General features: G+C 45.5%; 2 protein-coding genes across 2 annotated transcripts in view; one reads left to right on the top strand and one right to left on the bottom strand.

Annotated features, from left to right (window-relative positions):
* Positions 1-10,331, bottom strand: part of rhol (rhodopsin, like) — a 43,146-nt gene extending 32,815 nt beyond the window's left edge. The window contains exon 1 of the mRNA XM_048253999.1: positions 10,262-10,331. The gene's annotated coding sequence lies outside the window, so the exon portion shown is untranslated. The remainder of the gene's footprint in view (positions 1-10,261) is intronic.
* LOC125302368 (A disintegrin and metalloproteinase with thrombospondin motifs 9-like) overlaps positions 8,129-22,500 on the top strand; it is a 54,037-nt gene continuing 39,665 nt past the window's right edge. Inside the window, 16 exon segments of the mRNA XM_048255524.1 lie at positions 8,129-8,613; positions 9,030-9,415; positions 10,976-11,135; positions 13,492-13,778; positions 14,269-14,352; positions 14,467-14,591; positions 14,739-14,779; positions 15,023-15,128; positions 16,483-16,629; positions 16,857-16,998; positions 17,525-17,629; positions 18,950-19,095; positions 19,482-19,663; positions 20,475-20,611; positions 21,426-21,543; positions 21,656-21,751. Coding sequence (XP_048111481.1) covers positions 8,511-8,613; positions 9,030-9,415; positions 10,976-11,135; positions 13,492-13,778; positions 14,269-14,352; positions 14,467-14,591; positions 14,739-14,779; positions 15,023-15,128; positions 16,483-16,629; positions 16,857-16,998; positions 17,525-17,629; positions 18,950-19,095; positions 19,482-19,663; positions 20,475-20,611; positions 21,426-21,543; positions 21,656-21,751 — 2,365 coding nt within the window. The 5' untranslated portion in view covers positions 8,129-8,510.

The raw sequence follows: 22,500 nt of genomic DNA on the forward strand, positions 1-22,500 counted from the left end.
AGCACATTTGAGTAACCTGGAGACCAGACAAATCTTATAGCACGTTCGAGTATAGCACGTTCGAGTATATAGTACGTTTGAGTATATAGCACGTTTGAGTAACCTGAAGACCAGACGAATCTTATAGCACGTTTGAGTATATAGCACGTTTGAGTAACCTGAAGACCAGAAAAATCTTATAGCACGTTTGAGTATATAGCACGTTTGAATAACCTGGAGACCAGAGGAATCTTATAGCACGTTTGAGTACGCTTTGAGTAGCCTGGAATCTTATAGCACGTTTGAGTAACCTGGAGACCAGACGAATCTTATAGCACGTTTGAGTAACCTGGAGACCAGAGGAATCTTATAGCACGTTTGAGTACATTTTGAGTAGCCTGGAATCTTATAGCACGTTTGAGTAACCTGGGGATCAGACGAATCTTATAGCACATTTGAGTATATAGCACGTTTAAGTAAGTATATATAAGTATATATACTCTTTTGATCCCATGAGGGAAATTTGGTCTCTACATTTATCCCAATCAATTAATCACACTCAGCACACAGGGAGGTGAAGCACACACTAATCCCGGCACAGTGAGCTGCCTGCAACAACAGCGGCGCTCGGGGAGAAGTGAGGGTTTAGGTGCCTTGCTCAAGGGCACTTCAGCCGTACCTACTGGTCGGGGTTTGAACCGGCAACCCTCCGGTTACAAGTCCGAAGTGCTAACCAGTAGGCCACGGCTGCCCTTTAAAACCTGCCCAGGTTTGAGTAACCTGGAGACCAGACCACCACCTGGCACTACTTTGTACACAACCAATGGCAAATGACACAGACATGCATTTCCTTGAAATTGAGCAAGACAAGACTTTAGTGTGTGGCTGCTGAACGTCTGAAAGAATTCAGTAAGAGTTTAATGTACCAGTTTAAGTCTAATTTCACTGCTGGCTGTGCCCCTTCACTCGCAGATCAAAAGTGATCTGCGAGTGCCCCAGGCCAATATCTAAACAAATCTTGAAATAAAGGTTTTAAAGGGGTTCTTCTCAACAATTGCATGGTCCCACGAGATGGCGGTCAGGATTCCCCATGCGTGCATACAGTATGTGGAATGAGTTTTGCATAGTGCAGTGCACCAACGGTCTCCTCCCAGACTCATCCTGCAGTGACCCCCCCAGAAATTCCCTTCAGTCAAATTTCCTTTTGGTAACACCAAGAAATCTACCCTGACTATAGCTAAAGACTGTGTCTACTCATCATAGTTTTTCCCAAGGATTGCAGGATTCTGGAAACAAGCAATAAAGGAGAGTTTGTCAATCTTGTATATTTGAACAACCAATCACACGGTAGATGGCATTATATTGGAATGCACTTTCATTTGAAAGGCAACAGAGATAATACGGCTGCTAACAACTTTAGGAAAAAGATGAACGAGGTTTAGCTCCATTTTGTTTCAGGTCAATTTGCAGCAGTGTCTTCGTTTAGCTTTGCCCTGTCATAATCTTGACATTTGTAATGTTGCAAAATCAGATGATCAGATTGCTTTCAGCATAATTTGGATCAATCCTCACCAGATGGTTCACTTACACCCAGAATGGCGTCTCATCTCCTTGAGCAGAGTGAACAGTATAAGTATATATACTTTTTTGATCCCGTGAGGGAAATTTGGTCTCTGCATTTAACCCAATCGGTGAATTAGTGAAACACAAACAGCACACAGTGAACACACAGTGAGGTGAAGCACACACTAATCCCAGCACAGTGAGCTGCCTGCTTCAATGGCGGCGCACGGGGAGCAGTGAGGGGTTAGGTGCCTTGCTCAAGGGCACTTCAGCCGCGGCCCACTGGTCGGGGCTCGAACCGGCAACCCTCCGGTTATAAGTCCAGTGGGCCACGGCTGCCCGGCTGAACAGCACGTACTGGTACTCTGCTGAAAGCTGCTTCATCTACTGAGATGCACAACAAGAAAGGTTACGATGGTTTAGCATCTACAATGTTAAAGAGTAATGGTCATATAACTATGGACATAATTGCATACATTTTTTACATGTGGAATATCTCTTCTATAGTATGCAACCATAGAAAGTTGCATATTGTGGCAGCAGATATTAAGTTTTTAAGTATAAATCCATATTCAAGTTCAGATATTGAGAGCTCAGTAGCTTTTTATGAGCAATTGTGACGTGTTACTTTACGCTCTCAGCCTGTCAGCAGAGGCACTTGGTGCCAGTCATCCTGCACCATTAATACTTTAATAAGATTATCAATCCATATCAAATTCACAAAATCTGCTCCTAAAAAGATAGCTCTTTGTGGGCACTTTACCATATCCAATTGAGCAAACACAGATTAGGCGAGGAATGCTCTGCTTATTGCACTGGTCACTAAAGGATTACTGTTAGTCAGTGGCAACTTTCCAGATGACTCTATTGAACTCTGTTACAGTGCTATGATTTCTGAGCTTGACCATCTTTGACCACTGCACGGCGCTTAAGACGCTGCACGGCGCTTAGGACGTGGGTGCAAGTGGGTGCTTCCTACTGACAGAATACTTCATATATGCTAATGCTCTCTCTTTCTCTCTCGCTCATTCTTTCTCTCCTCTTTTCATCTTTTTCTCTGTTCCTGTCCCCTTCTCTCGTCTCTCTGTTCATGCTCTACCCCCTATCTCGCTCTACCCCCACCCCCCACCTTTGCCCCCTCCTCTCCGTCCCTGAATGCCCACAGTTTCGGTGGGAGCGGCAGAGTAATTTCTGGAGCAGTGTTTCTCTTTTCTTGCGGCAGGGGCCCCGTGCCCACTGCTGTGAGCCTGTCATCTGCTGTGGGCCTGGAAGTCACCGTCGGCCCCGCACACAGTGGCCGTGCCAGCGGGAATGAGGCCAGCCTATTCTCCGCACCATGACAGCCAGAGAATGGAGCTTGTGACCCAGAACACTAAACTATATATAATATGACAAAGGGGCAGGCCTAGGCATCTGGAACAGGGGGAAAACAAATTTACCCGCTATCGCACCACCCTGTCTCTCCCTCTCTTCATCTCTCTCTCTCTCTCTCTCTCTCTCTCTCTCTCATTCTCTCTCTCTCTCTCTCTCTCTCTCTCTCTCCCTCTCTTCATCTCTCTCTCTCTCTCTCTCATTCTCTCTCTCTCTCTCTCTCTCTCTCCATCTCTCTCTCTGCATTTTGACTTTTCTTTTTTTTACCCCCTGAAACTCAGCATATTTTCTGCTCTCCTCTGATGTCCAGGAGAAAATCATTCCCATTGACATTGGTCAGTGAATCCAGATTTCTCATTGCAGTTTGGGGATGCGGGGGGCACACTTCCCCTTTGCTCTCCCAGCAACATGAATAGCTGTAGTAAATTGAGTGAGACAAAGGTTCTCTAGTGATGGCCTGATAGCACAATGTTGAACACACTGGGCTCGCTGTGTGAAGCCAATGCTCTGATCACTTTTGCACTGCACACCGCACACTACACAGGACTTGAGTCCTACATACGCACCATAACTGCACAGGACTTGAGTCCTACACACGCACCAAAGCTGCACAGGACTTGAGTCCTACATACGCACCAAAGCTGCACAGGACTTGAATCCTACATACGCACCAAAGCTGCACAGGACTTGAGTCCCAAAGCTGCACAGGACTTGAGTCCTACATACGCACCAAAGCTGCACAGGACTTGAGTCCTACATACGCACCAAAGCTGCACAGGACTTGAATCCTACATACGCACCAAAGCTGCACAGGACTTGAGTCCCAAAGCTGCACAGGACTTGAGTCCTACATACGCACCAAAGCTGCACAGGACTTGAGTCCTACATACGCACCAAAACTGCACAGGACGAGTCCCAAAGCTGCACAGGACTTGAGTCCTACATACGCACCAAAGCTGCACAGGACTTGAGTCCCAAAGCTGCACAGGACCTGAGTCCTACATACGCACCAAAACTGCACAGGACGAGTCACAAAGCTGCACAGGACTTGAGTCCTACACACGCACCAAAGCTGAAGGACTGCATTGCAAGTCAAGTGCAAGAGGCTTTACTGTCTTTACCTCTTTCTGCCATAAGCGGAGTTAGCATCAGGAATGTAAAATGAAATCTGTTCCTCTACTAAATCCCTCTTGCGCTTGGCAGACAAAGCATAACCCGCTTCTCCCTGGTCTCTTCAGTGTCCCCCTAACTTTCCTTCCCAGCTGCTTCGTATCAATACACTGGCTCGAGCCCGTCAGGGGCGACGGGTTATCTCTCCAATTTCTCTCCCAGCTGAAAGTGATTAGGTCATCGGCTTGTCCTTTTGTGCGGAGCGGAGCCTGGATGACAAGTGAATGGGGCAGCCCCGGCCGACTCCAGCTCGCTACAAGGTTTTGCGAGGCGGCGGCGTTGATATCACTGGTTCGCCTTTCAAGCCATCTGTCAGCTTTCATCCCAGTCAGTGTGGGCCTTTGCGTGTCTGTCTCCCTTTCTCCCAGACCCCCGTCCGCCTATACATGACCAGGACAGTCTCTCACGTGCCCCAACCACCAGACCCCACTCGCTAACAACCCCACCCTTCCCCTGTGCAGTATGTGTATATAATGATATTATGAAAGAATACATGCCCCCAGAGTCCCCCAAAGGGAGACAAATGACTCAAAGCAACCTCACTTGGTAGGCTGGACACATAAACACAGGATTTCATGGAATCCCTGAAAGGTTTCAGGAATTGGGGATGTATGTTTAAAGCCTCACTTAACGAGCAAGGGGGCATGGCACGCACAAAACAGTCAAGCTGCCCCGACACAAGTGTAACCACAGTGCATCCAACCAAATGGACCCCTGCTTTGGCATAAGTGTGTTGTTGCCATTCCATTGGAGAGCAGAATTTCTTGATTGAGTTTTTGGATAGAATCCTTCTTGCAGCTGCAGTACCACTTGGTGACAGTCCAAACAACTGTTTTTCTGTCTGCAAACTCTCAACCAGAACCACAACAAAAAAAAGGAAATGTTGTGATTCAAGAGTCTGAGTTCTTCACGAGTGCTACAACCTTAAGTATTTCACATGACAAAAATATGAATGTCAATCTACTGATGTCTTTTGACAGGAGATCGTGCAAATGTCTTTTTTACAGATTGTAGTCTCAAAAACAACAAACAAATAATAAGCTTGGCTTCTCCATTTCAAAAGCGTAGAATTCATGGATCTGTATGACTGTACTGTATGTTGCTTGTTGTACTGTGGACACTTACACCAAATGTGTTGAATATAACACAACTTGTGTTGTTTTGTAACACATCTCTATGTCCAGATAGGGACAACACAGTTTGTGTTGTTTCAAACACATTTGTTTTAAGGGTGTGTGTGTGTACACGCAGAGGAAAACCCTCTATGCACACGTCTACTTCCACGCACACACACACACACACACACACACACACACACACACACAGAGAAAGCTCTTTACAAAGCTCTCTCTCCCTGGAATGTTTTCCCCCAATTAAGCGCCGCAGTGCCCTCCTGCAGCAGCAGCAGCACAGGACACACGTACCATAGAGGACACTTTTCCTCGGGAACAGCCTCACACACACACACACACACACACGTACCACAGAGGACGCTTTTCCCTGGGAACAGCCTCACAAACACACACACACACACACACACACACACGTACTACGGAGGACGCTTTTCCCTGGGAACAGCCTCACAAACACACACACACACACACACACACAGACACACACAGACACACACACACACACACACACACACACACACACACACGTACGTACCACAGAGGACGCTTTTCCTCGGGAACAGCCTCACTTATCAAACCCCCACTTTTCCTCTCACAGGAACCACCTCATTCCCCATCGCCCCGGCCGTGCTCCGGACTGGCCTTTCAACTCCGCACCTCCCAGTCCTCGCCCAGCTCTGCCAACCACCTCCCTCAGGCTAAGGAGGATCACTCTCGCTCTACAACAGGAAATAGAAAAAATACGTCTCGTAACAGGCAAAGAAATATACCTTGGATTTCAGTTCCACAGTATCAGCACAGAGATTTGGGATGCTGCTTCATGTAAAATCATCTAGTGTTTTTTTTTTTTTTATGTGGTGGACTATTTTTTGCCCCCTACATGCCACATGGGCTGGTGTGGGAAAAAATGTGCCCTGTTGTGCCCAAGCAGCAAGAATCAGCGGAGAATCCTGAAACTGCTCCCTAGACATAACGGTCCGAGTTCAAACCCCCTTGGAATGTACTTCAGTGGCCACTATGATGAGCTCGGCATGTTCTCAGACATGTCTTTTGGAGCACGCACTAATACATAAGAAAATATAGATAAGCATAATATGCTTATCTATATGTTGCTGCTCCTGTCCTTTGACAATATCATCATTTTATTCAAATCTACAACATTAGCATCATGCAACCTGAGTGGGACGTTTCAACGCCATGTTACAGGAATGACACTTTAGACTTCATGCATGAATGAAACACGTGAGAACTTGCAAGGTATCGCTTCTGCACTGTACAACCATGCTGTCAGCTCATAACATCATCAGGTCATGTCACTCTGTCACTGCTAAAAGCCCCAAAATGCATCTCTCTTCCCTGAAGCCCCAAAATGCATCTCTCTTCCCTCTCGTTCCCTGAAACGAGCCGTCGGACTGAAACCACCGAGTGTTCCCTAATTTGCTCCATCCGGGAGCGCAGTGTTCATTCAAACTTTCTTGGGTCTTATCAGGGGCCATCAAAGGGGCGGTGAAGTTTACACGGACGCAGGGGTCACTGAGAGCATCGCTGGCGCTAGCCAGCTGCCGCTGTTGGATCCGTGCGCATGCTCCAAGGTCCACAGCGAAGACCATGAATGAGGCGTCACAAAAGAAAAACCTTTTGCTTGACTGGTCATCCAGTATTAATTCTGAGGTGAAGATTCCATAATCTTATAATCTAGGTGAGAGAGCCGAGTCCTACTTCCCAGTGACCCCTGTAAAGTAAAGTGCATAGTTTATGGAGAGTTCTGGGAATAAGGGGATTGTAAAGGGGGCAGTGGGGGTCATTTGGAAAGGTCTCCTGGATGCAAAGGACCACAGAAGTCATGTTGCTTTTACAGCATACACTGGGGCTTTACTCAAAAGCAACAGCACAGCCCTTAACACACACACACACACACACACACACACACACACACACACACACACACACACACAGTTCAACAGTAGAACAAAGTAGAAGTACCTTTATGCTAATAAAGAAGTAAAACAAAAACAGGTCAGCCAAGAACAAGATTAAAGGCTGTCAGCCATCATGGTGTTCAACTTATAATTGATTATTACATCAAAAATGCATAGGCACTTGCAAAACTACATTCGGATATGCTGAACCAAAGGAATGATATCACTGATTTCACATAGAAAGGCAAATTAAAATCAACTTTATTTATTTTTCAGTTTTTGTAAATGCGCCGAACATGGCCAAATGCTTTACCGGGTGTCTTCCTCTGGTCCTCTGCATATTAGGCTAGTTAAACATGACATGATCACCACTTCCAGGACATGTATTCCGTGTAGATACAACGTAATTGTCGTCAGTTAGGGAAATCAGCTCTGATTTCACTAAGATCATATGCAAGCAATCGCATCCGTTTAAAAAGTGTGCACAGTAGAACGATTTTGCGCACAGAAACGCACCCTTGACTCTCTACGTGAGTGCGCGCGCGTGTGTGGGAGAGATTTGGACCCCTGTATTTTAATTGTCCAGTCATTGAATCACAAGAGTTTGGGAAAAGGGAAGTCATTATGGGCTGGGAAATCAGCAATTACATAAGTCTCTCTAAGGACGCAGTAGCACATCTCCAGAGTACGTAATCTAGGAGTCACCAAGGAGCGCGCCGAATCATTGGAAGTGTTTCTAGGTCAGAAGAGAAATAGTGGTGGCATATAATCGCAGTTATCCTATTGCTGAACGTGTACAGCCTCACCAGGGGTTATCTTTTGATTGTTTTCAGGAAGCGTTCAACTGATCCAGTCACTAGGTTACGACTACAAAGCCATCAAATACACAAAATGTCAACCATACATTCGCTTGTTTGGATCATGCAAACGAGATAAGCGATTGGCTGGATGGCAAGTGGCCAAACAGTATGTGCTGTAGAATAGTATGTTGTAGTATGCAACAGGAGTGGCTTTATTAGGCTAAGTAAGAGGCGTGTTTGGCAGAGTACTGTACCTTCCACTGCCTTCACTAGTAATCCCGCCCAGGCTCTTCAGCTAAGTGATCTGTGTGAGTAAGGGAAGCCCACCACAGTTGTCCGTACATCGACCCCCTTTTTACAGTATGCATGTTCGCCAAGGGATCCGCGGGCACTTTCCGACCAAGCGCATGTTATCACCACGGAACTCACATCAGAAAAGTAGAAGGTAGACGCTTTGGATGAGGGAGGCACTCTCGACAGTTGGAATCCAGCGGCGGAGAGCCCGAGTGACCGTAGCACGCCAGAGACGGAGAGTGTATTCGGGCGTGCTGCTTTCTGTCTAACCGTGGACAATCATGCATGTGCTCTTCTGGGGTTTAGGATTTCTTACAGTTCTCCCTGACTTGTTGATTGTGGATGCATCAACAACAGGGAGACATTTGTTGAGCTCAAGAAAAGGTAAGATATTTTATTGAAGGTGTATATATGTTAGTCTTGAATTATTTGTGGCGATTTTTATGCTTCAATTCACTGCCGGTTACACGGTAACCGGGTGCTGAGAATGAATGACTTTCTCCAGGATCAGCAGAGCACATGATCAGCAACTGAGTTTAAGAGTAAGCATTCTGAATGACAGCGATTATACATTTGGCTTCTTAATTCACGTGGTCTAATTTAACGACAACCTGTTTTTATAATTTGACAACCTGTACAGTTAGTTACCATAATAACACCATGCATGTGCATTTTCCTCTAGTAGGTATGCCGCCGGTAGACTACTTTAAACTGTTATGGATAGTCAGTTATAGTCTACTCAGGTTACCTTATTCAAGTCTTCCTTGCAATAATGGTGTAATAACAATTCCCACCTTCAGCAAACGCACTCGGTGCATACGAGATTTTTACTCCAACAAGAGTGGATGAAGCTGGTGACAGACTACATACAAGTATACACTTCAAACGGAAAAAGCGGAGTATTGATTCAGCAGCGGATAACAGTGTTGATCAGTGGGCCTCACCGACCATCCATTATCGAATTTCTGCTTTTGGACAGAATTATGAACTCAACCTCACACTTGAGTCGGGATTTATTGCGCCACTTTACACTGTCACGATACTCGGACTACCAAACAGTGGGAACCTAACGGAATTCTCACAAGAGGGGGAGGAGGAGGAGACAGACTATCAGCACTGCTTCTACCGAGGACATGTGAATGCAGACCCGGAGCACACCGCAGTTATCAGCCTCTGCTCCGGTTTGGTGAGTTTGGATGCGGCTATCTCCAAATTGATAGCCTATCATGAAGCTAATGAACGTAAAGGCACAGGGAGTTCTGCAGCACGTAGACCTTCCAGTTGGGCGCAGACAGTGATGTAATATTGTTGGAACATTTTCTACTTACCAGAAAATCATATTGTTGTTATTACTCGAATGCGTCAATAATTATAACAATGTTATTATAGCAAAGCCTGGTACCTTTTAATCATCATTGTTTTAATGAAACCTAGTAGGTCACTTTGTATGTCTTTTCCTTTATGGGGTTCATTGCAACAATTTTTTTTGTTGTTGCTGTTTTTTTGTCATCAGAAGATCTGTATGCACAACTTTTTAAATGAAACGTACTGATTCATTTTGGAAGGACACTCATTTAGCGCGGTACGACGTCTCTTACGCACACAGTGCCTCAGCGTCGGGCGTGTTGACGTCATTAATGTCCAATTTTGGCAGGCACAATGTAATCTAGTAAATCCATACGCAATGAGGAAGTTAGAACAAACTAAATTAAATAGTGGCGTAGGCTACTTTTTACTTTATTTATCATGACTGATTGTCCACAAATGACGTGTCTATGATATATGGTACAGAGCATATCACTTGCTCAATATGATTATTGAGATATTTCAAGATACCATATTTCCTGCCTTAGATGTTCACTGGCTTTGGATTTTTTTTTGGCTGTTTTGGATTTTCAGTGACTACAGAGTAATGACGGAATTTGAAAGATGGAAACATTACAGAGAATGCCTATTGGGTCTAATTCGGTGTTTGTTGTCTATTTGTTTCATGTTTTAGATGTTGCAACAATAATAAGCGCATATCACTCACCTTTTACCGCAAAAATGGTAGGAATAGCAGTAGTCCAGACCAGATCCGATTCCAGTGTATAAGAATTCAGCCTGGTTATGTCGCTATAGTTAACGGTTTGTCAGATGGACAGTCCTGTTGCGCAGCATGAGCTTGTTTACCTGCTGAAAGTTGGGGTGGGTTGGTCTTCGGGAGGGCGGTACGTATTTCCATATTTGAAGAATTTCCATCAGGAAGTAGTTTGGCAACTATGAAGATAATGCATTCCAATTCGTGTTTGTGTTCTTACAGCAGTTTCTCAATGCTAAAATCCATATTACTAACACACTGTTTCATGCGGTGAACAGTTAAGCATTATCCCCAAATTATGTCTGAATTACCATTCCTCCTCCTGTGAGTTATCAGCAATATATATTTAAAAATAATGTGTAGATACTAGACTCTAGTAACTAGTGTTTGTTCAATAGATTGTAAAGATTTATTTCAAGTGAGACAGACTAAAATCATTAGAAAGGTTAATGCAAACAATTTTCTGATAACAATCAGTAGTCTGAAATGTATTATCTTTTTTTCGTCAGAGGCACAGCCAGTTTTAGTAGTGTATACAAGCCCACACACAACCTTTTCTCCTCCAGTGACAAATGTTATTAACTCTACCTTTTAGATCTAGCCCTGACTTCAAAGCTACATCTGTGAACTGAAATAGTATCCTTTCCTGCATGTTTTTCTCCCAAGCTTGGCACTTTCAGGTCACCAGAAGGGGAGTATTTTGTGGAGCCCCTTCATAGCTACAATGGTGTACATTATGAAGAAGAACACAACAAACCTCATATTGTGTATAGAAAGGATACCCCCAAGAAGGCTGGGAGGGAGGAGGAAGCATGTGAGACTTCAGGTAAAGCAAAAACCCACTTCAGTAATGACTGTAATTTACCTGACTTTACTTGGATAATACCCTGCAGACACAATATAGATACTCTCTGTTCAAACTCAAGTTCAGTCTATTCAATTGTCATTGAACCATTACATAACTTTAACCAGATTTAAATGTAACCAAACCCAACCGCTAGGTTTAACCTAACCTTAACCATACATTGTTGTTAACAGGGTAGCAACAGAAAGTAAATAAGAGACCATCTGAAGAGTTCAAATGCAAAACCCTCTAAATCCGCCTGACCACTTTTCTTTTAATGAGCATTCTTGATCAGGCTTTTGATAGGTTTTTGACTACATATCAATCAGATCTATCTTCAATCTTTGACTACATATCAATCAAATTCAGATCAGGAAGAGAGTGGTACTGTATTTGGCGAGTTTTGAAGCTAAATTATTTGATTAATGTATACTATGTGTGGAGAGCATTCACTCACAATCTCATTTTTTATGGAGGTGGCGTTTAGAGGCTTTTGCATCTGAACTCTTCATCTATATAAAGGTATAACACTCAAACAAACAATGTATAAACGAGAGCCACTGGTCTGCTTCAAATCAGTTCGGTGGGTGTGTTTCATTTGCTGCTGAACCATACCATGACCATAAAACCCTGAACATGACATTGCTGCCTTATGCCATTTAGCAACAAGACTCTGAACCTGATGATATACGAGGCAACCTTTTGAGCAGTTTTGCTGAGCAATGTTCCTGATTATTGAGATTCTGGCACATTGCCATTGCTATTGGGTAACAATCTTTTTCTGGAGAGCTTTAATCACCAGTACAGACATTTTCATAATCATCAAATCAGAACACATGGAACTAGTTCTGTGGTTGCCCAGCAACATTGATCCAAACGTTGGCCCATGTATCATCACTCCAAGATGCATCTGGCCCAGATGTGCTGGACGAGGCTCAAATCAGGGCCATTTACAGTATGACTCAAAGCCAGCTGGTTTGTGGGCAAGGTCACTCACACTGACCAGGCACAAGGCTGTCTAGTCTCTCCTCTAGGTTATGTGTCTGTCTTGTGTGCTCCTCCAGGTTATGCGTCTGTCCTATGTGCAAGGCTTCTCGGTGAGGTGGTCCACCGAGCGCCTCAGTAGATGAGTGTCAGGGCAGAGGAGAGGAGGAACTCAAGTGCTGTTGCACAGGAAAGAAGCGTTTTGAAATGCTGCCTGATATCACTGATCTCAGTTCATTACTGCAGAATGCTGTTGACTCTGGACTTCCTTTTGCTTAGATGGGGAAGCCTGATAGGAATGCCATGAAGATATGCTGCAAACGGCATTATAGTGGCATGGTGCCTGTTGCAAACATTTGGAGAGTTTTTCCTATGAAAATAAATGTGGATAATGTGTGTGTGTGTGTGTATGTGTGTATGTGTGTGAGTGTGGGTGTGCACGTGTGTCTGCATATGTTTGGGTGTGTGTGTGTGTGTGAGAGAGAGAGAGAGAGAGAGAGCAGGATAGTGTGTGTTTGTGTGTGTGTGTGTGCGCGCAAGACAGCCATACACATCGAAGTGTATTCATAGGCCTCAATGGTGCCTTTGTGTAGTTTGATATCCCTTTGATATTATGATAGGTAGAAGAAATATTTAGTCTCAACAAATACACTGGATAAGAAAGTTATTCAAGACGGGGAGACTTCTTCTGAATGACCTTTTGTACCTCCATATTATAGCAGGACAGTAACTTGCATTGTTATTGCAATCATGTGATTGTATTCCTTTTTACAATTTTGCATTGCAATTGGTGGATGAAGAGAGCTTTTGTAATTCAGGAAAATTAAAATGTTCTTTTATGTAAGTCCCCACTATTAGACAGAAACCAAACCAGTATGCACTTGAAGTAGTTGCAGTCATTTCAGAGATATGGAGGTATTGCTTCATTTTTGGATAGTGGCAGTGTCAAGCTAATTTGATCCTTGACTCCCCAAACACCCCCCCCCCCCCCCCCCCCCACCCACCCACCCATGCCACCCCCAGAGCTGGTACGTTTTTACAGTCCCTGAAGGAACTGAACCTCCTAACCAGCAACTTCCTTGAGCTTACTAAAGGAAACATGGAAAAGAAGGAAACACATAGCAGATTGAAGGCCAGTTGCAAGGTCTTTTCAGGAAAAAGTGTGAATAAGCCAATTAATGTGCTGAGAGTTCCTGTCAAGTTCACTGTGATTTGTCTGTGTTATGATTGTAGCTTTATGTTATGTTTTATGGTCAAGGTTATGGTTGTGGTAGCTGTTAAACCAGATTGAGGTCACTCCCAATGGAGCGTTCTGTGTCTGTCTCGAGTCCTCATCTTGCTACCTGTCTTCCAGGACACAAAAAGAGACACAGGCGACACAAAGACCAGGCGAAGAAGAGGCCTCCCACCGGCATGCAGGCTGACCTGGAGAGCCTGAGCACTGGACTCTTCGGCGATGCCTTCCCTCTGAGCGAAAACAAGCATGCGGCTAATGACAGCAGTGACTCAGGACCTCACAGGAGATCAAAGCGCTTCCTCTCCTATCCGCGCTTTGTAGAAGTCATGGTGGTGGCAGACAGCAAGATGGTGGAACACCACGGCAGCAACCTTCAGCACTATATTCTCACCCTCATGTCCATTGTAAGTTTTGGCCAGCTGACCACAAGCTCTTTTGATGGCCCTTTGATATTTAATTATTTGTCAACATTGTGGTGGGTGGGAGTAGTGTGTGGGGGGGTGGACGGTAGAGGCCAGGAATTTAAACCCCTCAGGACTGTGGGCAGCATGAGGTGGACCAGTATGACAGTCTTGATGAATGGGAAAGAATAACAGCAGGTATATTACATGTGTGGCATGCTCAAAGTATTTGTGCCTTTGCGTGCAGGGGGGGCAAACCTGACCTATATTTTAATCCTGGCTGCATTCAGGACAGGATCAAGTACCGCAGCCAATATCTCAACAACAAGGAGTAGCCCTTCTACTCCATTCCTGCTCAATTAAACTGTTTTAAACTGTCTGTAGCAGAACATTAATGCTCATGTAAGGGGGGAAGATGCATCAGTTTTGCAATTAGGCAGTAATGTTTGTATATGTCACACCATATGATAATCTGTCTAAATCTTTTCAACAGGTATCCTCCATATATAAGGATCCTAGCATTGGAAATCTGATTAATATCGTCATTGTGAAGTTAGTTATCATAAACAATGAGCTGGTAAGACTCGACTATTCACTAGTAATTCAGTATTAACACCTGTGTTGGTGTGGGAAATGATACATTCATATGTAGCTTGTGCCTGTGAAAAATGTGTTGGTGTTGTGTCTTTAGGACGGGCCCGTGGTGTCTTTCAATGCACAAACCACTTTAAAAAACTTCTGCATATGGCAGCAGGGTCAAAATCACCCTGACGACAACCACCCCTCGCATCACGACACAGCAATCCTCATTACTAGGTAGGCCACCTCTTTGTCCTCCACCAAGCGTGAGATATGAGACGCGCACATCTACGAGTTCATGTGTTGATTTTAGGGACTTGCTGTAGCTGTCTGCACCGTTAGTGTGCATCTGTATTTTTCACAATGATGTCATTTCCCTTTCAGGCAAGACATCTGTCGTGCACGTGACAAATGTGATACCTTAGGTATGTTGGTTTTGTCAGAGCTTTCCAGAAAAGTCTTTTTGGCATCATACAAAAATGATGTTTTTACTGATGGGAATGTTTATGATGATGATGATGATGATGATGATGATGATGATGATGATGATGATGATGATGGTGGTGGTGATGATGATGATGATGATGATGCTGATGATGATGATGATGATGATGATGGTGATGATGATGATGATGATGATGGTGGTGGTGGTGGTGGTGGTTTTTCAGGTCTTGCAGAGCTGGGCACTGTTTGTGACCCATACAGAAGCTGTAGCATTAGTGAGGATAATGGACTTAGTACCGCTTTCACCATCGCGCATGAACTAGGCCATGTGTGAGTATTCACAGCCCAGGCTCCTTCAAATCACCTTACACTACACTGAACTCTTGACACTCTCTCTCTCCTTACACATTTTGTTCTCAGTAATTTGATTCCCGTCACACCACCATTCCCTCTATTTTAACTCTCTCCCACACAATGGTGTTCATTGTTTATCTCTCTCTCTCTTTCTCTCTTACATTAGACATTGTTATCTGTCGTAAACAACACTTCTTCAAACAGCATATTGTGCATAGGCCCTACTAGACAAGAGCTCACAATGGGTACAGACTTCAGTAAAGCTTTAATGGAAAACGACGTAGTCTGCTATATAAGAATATCTCCAAAATCTTTTCATCTTAGTCTGCTTCATTCTCCACTCTGTCCTAGTCCCCCCACACTCTAATGTGAGAGGCCACAGCCAGCCAGCCATATTAGGCTGTCAGAGTTAACTGGCTGAACTCGAAGCTGAGGTAAACTTCCCTAGTGGAATGCTACGAGCGCTCACACACACTCGCCTCATCATGCCTGCGAGTCCAAATACACGGGCAGATTTGTCAGAAGGGGAAGGAGAGTGAGAAAAAAAGAAGCAGAAAAGCCGCCCACAACATCACACCCACAACGGCCGAGAGTGTTAATGCCTTGTACAGTAGTGGGTCAGCTGGCGTATGTGCTTTTAAATGAATGCCCCTCTCTCTCTTTTTTTTTTTCGTCTTCCACACCACCATGCACAAGGTGGGGGGTTTTGAATTCCGTGCTTATCGGCGTCAGGAGGTGACATCACTGCGAGCGGGTGATTAGCTTGTTGAGTAGCTCACACTGTGGGACTGTGCTGTACTACACTGTACTCAGTGCTGCAGGCTCCCTCTGCAAACAGTCTGCAGCCATGGTCAGTCTCACTCAGCACCGTCATGTGCCTCACTCCTCTCAAGGACCAAAGGCTGATTCCCCCGTTTTTCTCTAACTCAGTAACGTTAATCAAAGAAATGTAGGTCCCTTAACCATTAACTGACCATTAACCCTCTATACCCCAGTGGAATTCTACAACAATGCTTCAGATTCCTGGGAATTCTAAGAGAAAAGGGCAATTTGAGAAACATTTTAAATAACCAAGAATAACTAAAAATCTAATGAAAAGTGTCAATTGTAAGTTAAGTCCCTTAACCATTAACTGACCATTAACTGATCTAAGCACAGCTGTCAAGCAGCTGTTTTGCGGCCGTGTCTGTGGGCTCACTGTGTGGTGTGTTTTGCGGCCGTGTCTGTGGGCTCACTGTGTGGTGTGCTTTGCGGCCGTGTCTGTGGGCTCACTGTGTGGTGTGTTTTGCGGCCGTGTCTGTGGGCTCACTGCGTGGTGTGCTTGTAACAGGTTCAACATGCCCCACGACGACAGTAACAAGTGCAAGGAGGACGGAGTGAAGAACCAGCAGCACGTGATGGCGCCCACGCTCAACTACTACACTAACCCCTGGATGTGGTCCAAGTGCAGCCGCAAATTCATCACCGAGTTCCTCGAGTATGGACCGCTTCTCCGCCTCTCTCACAGGACAAAAACATAGTAGCCTACGTACAATACAGCATCTGTAACAGTAATCAGTCCCAGTGTGTTGATCTGGTCAGGTAGCCTTCCAGGTTATTAGGTTACGCTACGGTCTGTTAGATTGCACAGAGTATTCCATGTAATGTGTGTTTTTGTCTGTTGTTTTCTTTTCTCAAAGCTGCTGTCTTATTGTTTCATACCAGCACAGGGTATGGAGAGTGCCTACTGGACGAGCCAATATCTCGGCCATACAGCCTGTCTCAGCAGCTGCCTGGGCGGATATACAATGTCAATAAACAATGTGAATTGATATTTGGGCCAGGAACACAGGTGTGCCCATATATGGTAAGAGAAATCTGCCGCGTGGAGGCATCAACCTGACGTGTTTTCATGTTACTCCGTCCAAAACAGCCGAGCCCCCCAAATAGCACTTAAGCCTTAAGTTGCATATTACTCATGGCTCTACCCACGGCAGAAAAACAAAAGGCTACAGGGCATTGGAGCGGGTGATGTCTGTTTTAGCAAGTCGAGCCGCACTTACATAAGGCTCTTAGCCGCTCGCGCCCGTTGTAGGGTTCCTCAGAGTTCCCCTCAGTTCCCTTTGGCAGCCTCGGATGCTTTTGGAGTTCAAGGCGCTTGGGCGCACCCCGTGAGTTATGGCTGGGTATACATAGCGGAGATGTTTTGCTGGGATGGGAGGAGGCCCGAGGAGTGCGGAGGGGCTAGCTAACAGTGTGTTGTGTGGATGGAGTGCGGAGGGGCTAGCTAACAGTGTGTTGTGTGGATGGAGTGCGGAGGGGCTAGCCAACAGTGTGTTGTGTAGATGGGGTGCGGAGGGGCTAGCTAACAGTGTGTTGTGGATGTTGTCCAGACACAGTGCCGCAGGCTTTGGTGCACCAGCCCGGAGGGAGCGCAGCGCGGCTGCCGCACCCACCACATGCCCTGGGCAGACGGGACCGACTGCTCCCCTGGCAAGGCAAGTGTGGAGACCAAGAAGTATTTTGCAAAACACTTACATGCACACAAACAAACATAGTCTTGTGATATTATTTTGTATTAGTTTTTTTTTGCTTGTACAAAAGCAGGGTGCAAACTTGATGTTATCTCACCACCCCCACAGCCTGACAAATGATCTTCTCAAGGTGCAAAAAGGTTTTTCATATTAGCAAAATAGCTTGCACTGTCCATTTTTTAAGTAGTATATTAAGCAGTACATTTAAGCAGTATATTACTGTATCTATTCAGCATATACTTAGTTGTTTAAGCGCTTATGTGTTATGGTTTGTATAATGTTGTTTTATTTTAATTGGGCTGTTAATTAATTTGACATTATTGTTTATTCTCCTTAATGTAGTCTTAGCATGTCATTGTTTTTATATTATTGATTGAATGGACATTATTGTTTTATTATTGCCTTTCCCCTTTTTTGACATTGCTTTTTTATTAGGCTATTGATTGAATTGACATTATTGTGTATTATAACTATTCTCCTTATTATATTTGACCTACATTCTAATCTGTTCACTGTTTTTTTTTTTATATTATTATGTTGTTTTGTATTTATGTGTCGCTTTGGACAAAGGCATCTGCTAAATCCATAACCATAACCATAACCATCTTACATAATATATTCAATGTGAAGACAGCGACATTAAAAGTGAAGTAAATAATCAGTAGCTTAGAGCATACCCATGTGCTGAAAGTGCTATCAAAGGCAGCCCCACCTACTCCTTATTTCTCCAATCAGTAGAAAGTTTTAGGACAAGATTTATTGCTGCAAGCGCTGGATTGCTTAGAGTGCTGATAAGGCTGTGGGAAGTGGCTTCACGCGGCTTCCCGTGTTTGGTGAAACAGATGTTTTAATTAACCACTTTTCCAACCTCCACTTCCTCTGTGTTTACCTGACATGAAAGATTGTTGAAGTGAAGTGGGCTTGTGGGGATCCCACTGAACACATGTGGGAGTGCCCGTGTGTGTTTACACATTGTATTTCTGCACAAAAGCCCACACCAGTCCTCACAGAACATCAGGAAGGCTGTTAAATGTGGACGCTGGGTCGTTAAAGAAAGCCAGCCCTCCTCCTTAACAAGAAGCACATCTCGTCCCACAAACCAGATCTTGTTTTATTTCCTTTGGAAAAGGCACATATTTGTTCATTTGTGGATGCTTGTGTTTTCTTTGCTTCCTCAAATCCCTCCACCAGCACCTACTCAACAAAACATCTCACAGCTTTAAGGTGCTGCACTTTGTTTGAGTGTCTAATTGTTTGTCTCAATTGTCCTTTTGTTCCCTGCAGCACTGCAAGCATGGCCTGTGCATCGCCAAAGAGCACGACGCCACGCCCGTGGACGGTGCCTGGGGTGCATGGAGCCCGTTCGGAACGTGCTCTCGGTCCTGCGGCGGTGGGATCAAGATCGCCTTGCGGGAGTGCAACCGACCCGTGTAAGTGGCGCCTTTGTAGTCCGGCAACATCAACTGGACTGTGGCTGGGGCGAGGAGCTCTCAGTGTACCTTGACAAACACAAGATCAAACCCTTCCTCCACGCAGGCATACGAGCCATCACTGACCACCACATCCACCCCCTTAAAAAATCCCCCTTTGAACATCCTTGAGGGCAGCTGGAGCATAAGATAGTGGTGATATCACTGTGAGCCTTTAGACTGGGCAAGCCTCGGCCTTGTTGAAAGTCATAAGACAGACGAGGAGCGTTTGCTGCAGACCTCGCGGCACAGAAGGAGAAGAGACAGGGCAGCCTGAAAGCTCTCGGACTGGAGGAAGTGCTGGTGTTGATTGACGGCTGTTGGTTCTGGTTGTTTTCTCCCTGCAGGCCGAGGAATGGGGGGAAGTACTGCGTGGGGCGGCGGATGAAGTTCCGCTCCTGCAGCTCAGAGCCCTGCTCCAAGGTGAAGAAGGACTTCCGCGAGGAGCAGTGCGCCACGTTCGATGGCAGGCACTTCAACATCAACCTTCTACCTCCAAACGTTCGCTGGGTGCCAAAATACAGTGGAAGTAAGACAACTCTTGCATAGTTATACATGCCTCACACTGACAACACCAAGACCCAAAGTTCCAAGTTCTCCCATAGACATTCTTTCCCCAACAGATCAGCGATTCCTAATGAATATCCTGAATTTTCTGACATCCATTTTATTAAATGGTTAATGAACCATACTCTTCATCATTTAATGACTTATCATTAAAATGTTTACAGTGGTGGTAAATAAACAGGATGAGGATGAAATGAGATGAAGGGAGCCTAATTAAGCCCAGCTGGCTCGTAAAGAACCATATTGTCTATGTCTCTGTGATATGGGTTATTTACAGTTATAATCACTTAATGTATCTTCCACTCTTTGAACTTGAGCAAGCAGCTAAATATTTCCTTTAAGTGTGGGAAAACGCTGGGCTACAACTGCGTTAGTAATATATTGTATACACCGTTCTTTCATGATGTTTAGTTCTTTTTCTAAAGGGAGGCCGCACACGTGTATTTTCGCTCTTAAATCTGTGGATGTCCACCAGCAAGTGGGAATTGGTGATAAGGGAGATGAGACAGAGTGGGAACACGTGCTTCCCCCATGGGAAATATTATCAGCTAGAAAACACGTTACATCTGTTAGGAAACCACTGAATCATGGACCTATATGGTCACGTATGTTAGCATAGCCCATATTGCACAGTATTCAGGCAGGCTAGACTCTGGCAAGCTCATGGCAGTTAGTGTTGTAGACACCATGGGTTTGCTTGACGGAATATCTTGGTAGATAATCCCGACTATGTGTCCTGCTCAGACTTTTTTTTTTCCGTCTGTTTCGTCTAGTCCTCATGAAGGATCGGTGTAAGCTGTTCTGCCGGGTGGCTGGGAGCACGGCCTACTATCAGCTCAGGGACCGGGTCATTGACGGTACCCCATGCGGGCCGGACACCAACGACATCTGCGTACAGGGCCTCTGCAGAGTAAGTAGCCGTGTCCGAGCACTTCCTTTTGTCAGAGCTCTGAAGGAACCATTGGTTTGATTCTGCTTTTTTTTTCTCTCTCTCCTTCCTCTCTTCACATTCTCAAATATTTGTACATTCTAAAGTCGGAAGGTTCACCTTACACACCGCCGTTCGCAGGTCAATGTAGGGTCCCCTCTTACCTTGAGAGTACTTCACACTTCAAGGCGGCAGGAAGCGAAAAATGTCACACCACTGAAGGAAATGTCTAAAAAATGCTTTGGTAGCCTCTGGCCATATGCTGTCTGGTAGTCCACTTAAAATATCACTCTGTGTAAGTGTGTGTGTGGTGTTTCTCTCTCTAGTGTGTGTGTGTGTGTGTGTGTGTGTGTGCACGTGTGTCTCTGTACATGCCTGCACCTCAGTGTCACCGGTCTGACTTCTATAAGCACATAAAGTTACACTGTTTTTACTCCTTCACACAAACACGCCAATCCCAGCTGTAACAATGTTATTTCCACCGAGCCGCCCGCTAAGCACTTCAGTCTCTCAGTGGATGTGTGGAGAGGGAGAGAGAGAGATGAGTCCCACGGCAGGATCGTTCTCCACCACCGTACCGTACTGCATCACAGGGTCTTTCGCTCAGAAAACATACTTTCCATACTCACTTTTACATGCTTACTCACAGGTTTTCCATTGGAGATAAGTGAATAGTAAGCTGGAGAGAGAGAGAGAGAGAGAGAGAGGAGATAAAGAGAGAGAGGAGAGAGAGAGAGAGGTTTGTGTTTTGATGTGGTGGTCCCTTACTGTTATGCTCTGTCTTTCCGCTCGACAGCAAGCCGGGTGTGACCACGTGCTCAACTCCAAGGCAAGGAGGGACAAGTGTGGTGTGTGTGGAGGGGACAACTCCTCGTGCAAGCCCATGCAGGGCACGTTCAACACCGTGCATTACGGTGAGCGTCCTGCCCTGGAGACATTTCACAATGAGAGTGAGAGATCGCAACGTGAGGGATGCAGTCCGCAGGTCTAACTAGTGTGCATTCTTTATTTGTGGTTTCATCTCAGGATACAACGTGGTCGTTCGAATACCCAGTGGTGCTACAAACATTGACGTCCGACAACACAGCTACTCAGGGAAACCAGAGGATGACAACTACCTCGGTAAGACCACATCAAACGCCCCCTTCACCTCAACACGTAAGACACTCACTCCGCGTTAGCGCCCTTGACCCTGCAGTCAGCCTAACTGCATCTGAGGTGCTTTGTGCCTTCGGTGGGGTGAGGTGGAGAATAACGGGTTTAAGTCCTGATCTTTGGGAATCAGGGTCGAACCCTGCAGGACTAATGGGCTGTACTTCCTGCCTGAGGGGGCTCGGACAGGGGCCATTTTGTATTGCAGTCACGTTTTCCTAGAGCGCTGTTTACATTTCGAGGTGCTAATGGTGTGAGCAGCGGCCGTGGTGGCGTGAGGGAAGAGGGACGTGTGGGGTCAAAGGCCACAACGCAGAGAAAACAAATGGGCCTTTAATTTGGAGAACTTGCTCCTGAACGACGATAGGCCAGCTGTTGGACTTGCTGTGGCGCTGCCTCAACCACACGGAGAGAGAGAGAGAGAGAGAGAGAGAGAGAGAGTAGGTGAGAGAGAGAGAGAGAGAGAGAGTAGGTGAGAGTGGTGAATGGCCCCTAAGAGAGAGAGAAGGAGCGATAGAGAGGGAGGGAGGAAGAGAGAGCGTGGATGGGGGTTGGTGTAGTGGTGAATGGCCCCTGTTGAAGTGTGAAGTTCACCCTCCATGCATGTTAACATGCTCGGCGATCCAGAGCACAGCCTCAGAGTACCCCACCCCATCCTGGACGAGATCAGTGTGTCCTCTGTGTGAGCCACTTCCATAGAGCCAGGCAGCCTCAGCAGA

The sequence above is a fragment of the Alosa alosa genome, chromosome 10, assembly GCF_017589495.1.
Source record: "Alosa alosa isolate M-15738 ecotype Scorff River chromosome 10, AALO_Geno_1.1, whole genome shotgun sequence".
In the NCBI taxonomy this organism is placed as follows: domain Eukaryota; kingdom Metazoa; phylum Chordata; class Actinopteri; order Clupeiformes; family Clupeidae; genus Alosa; species Alosa alosa.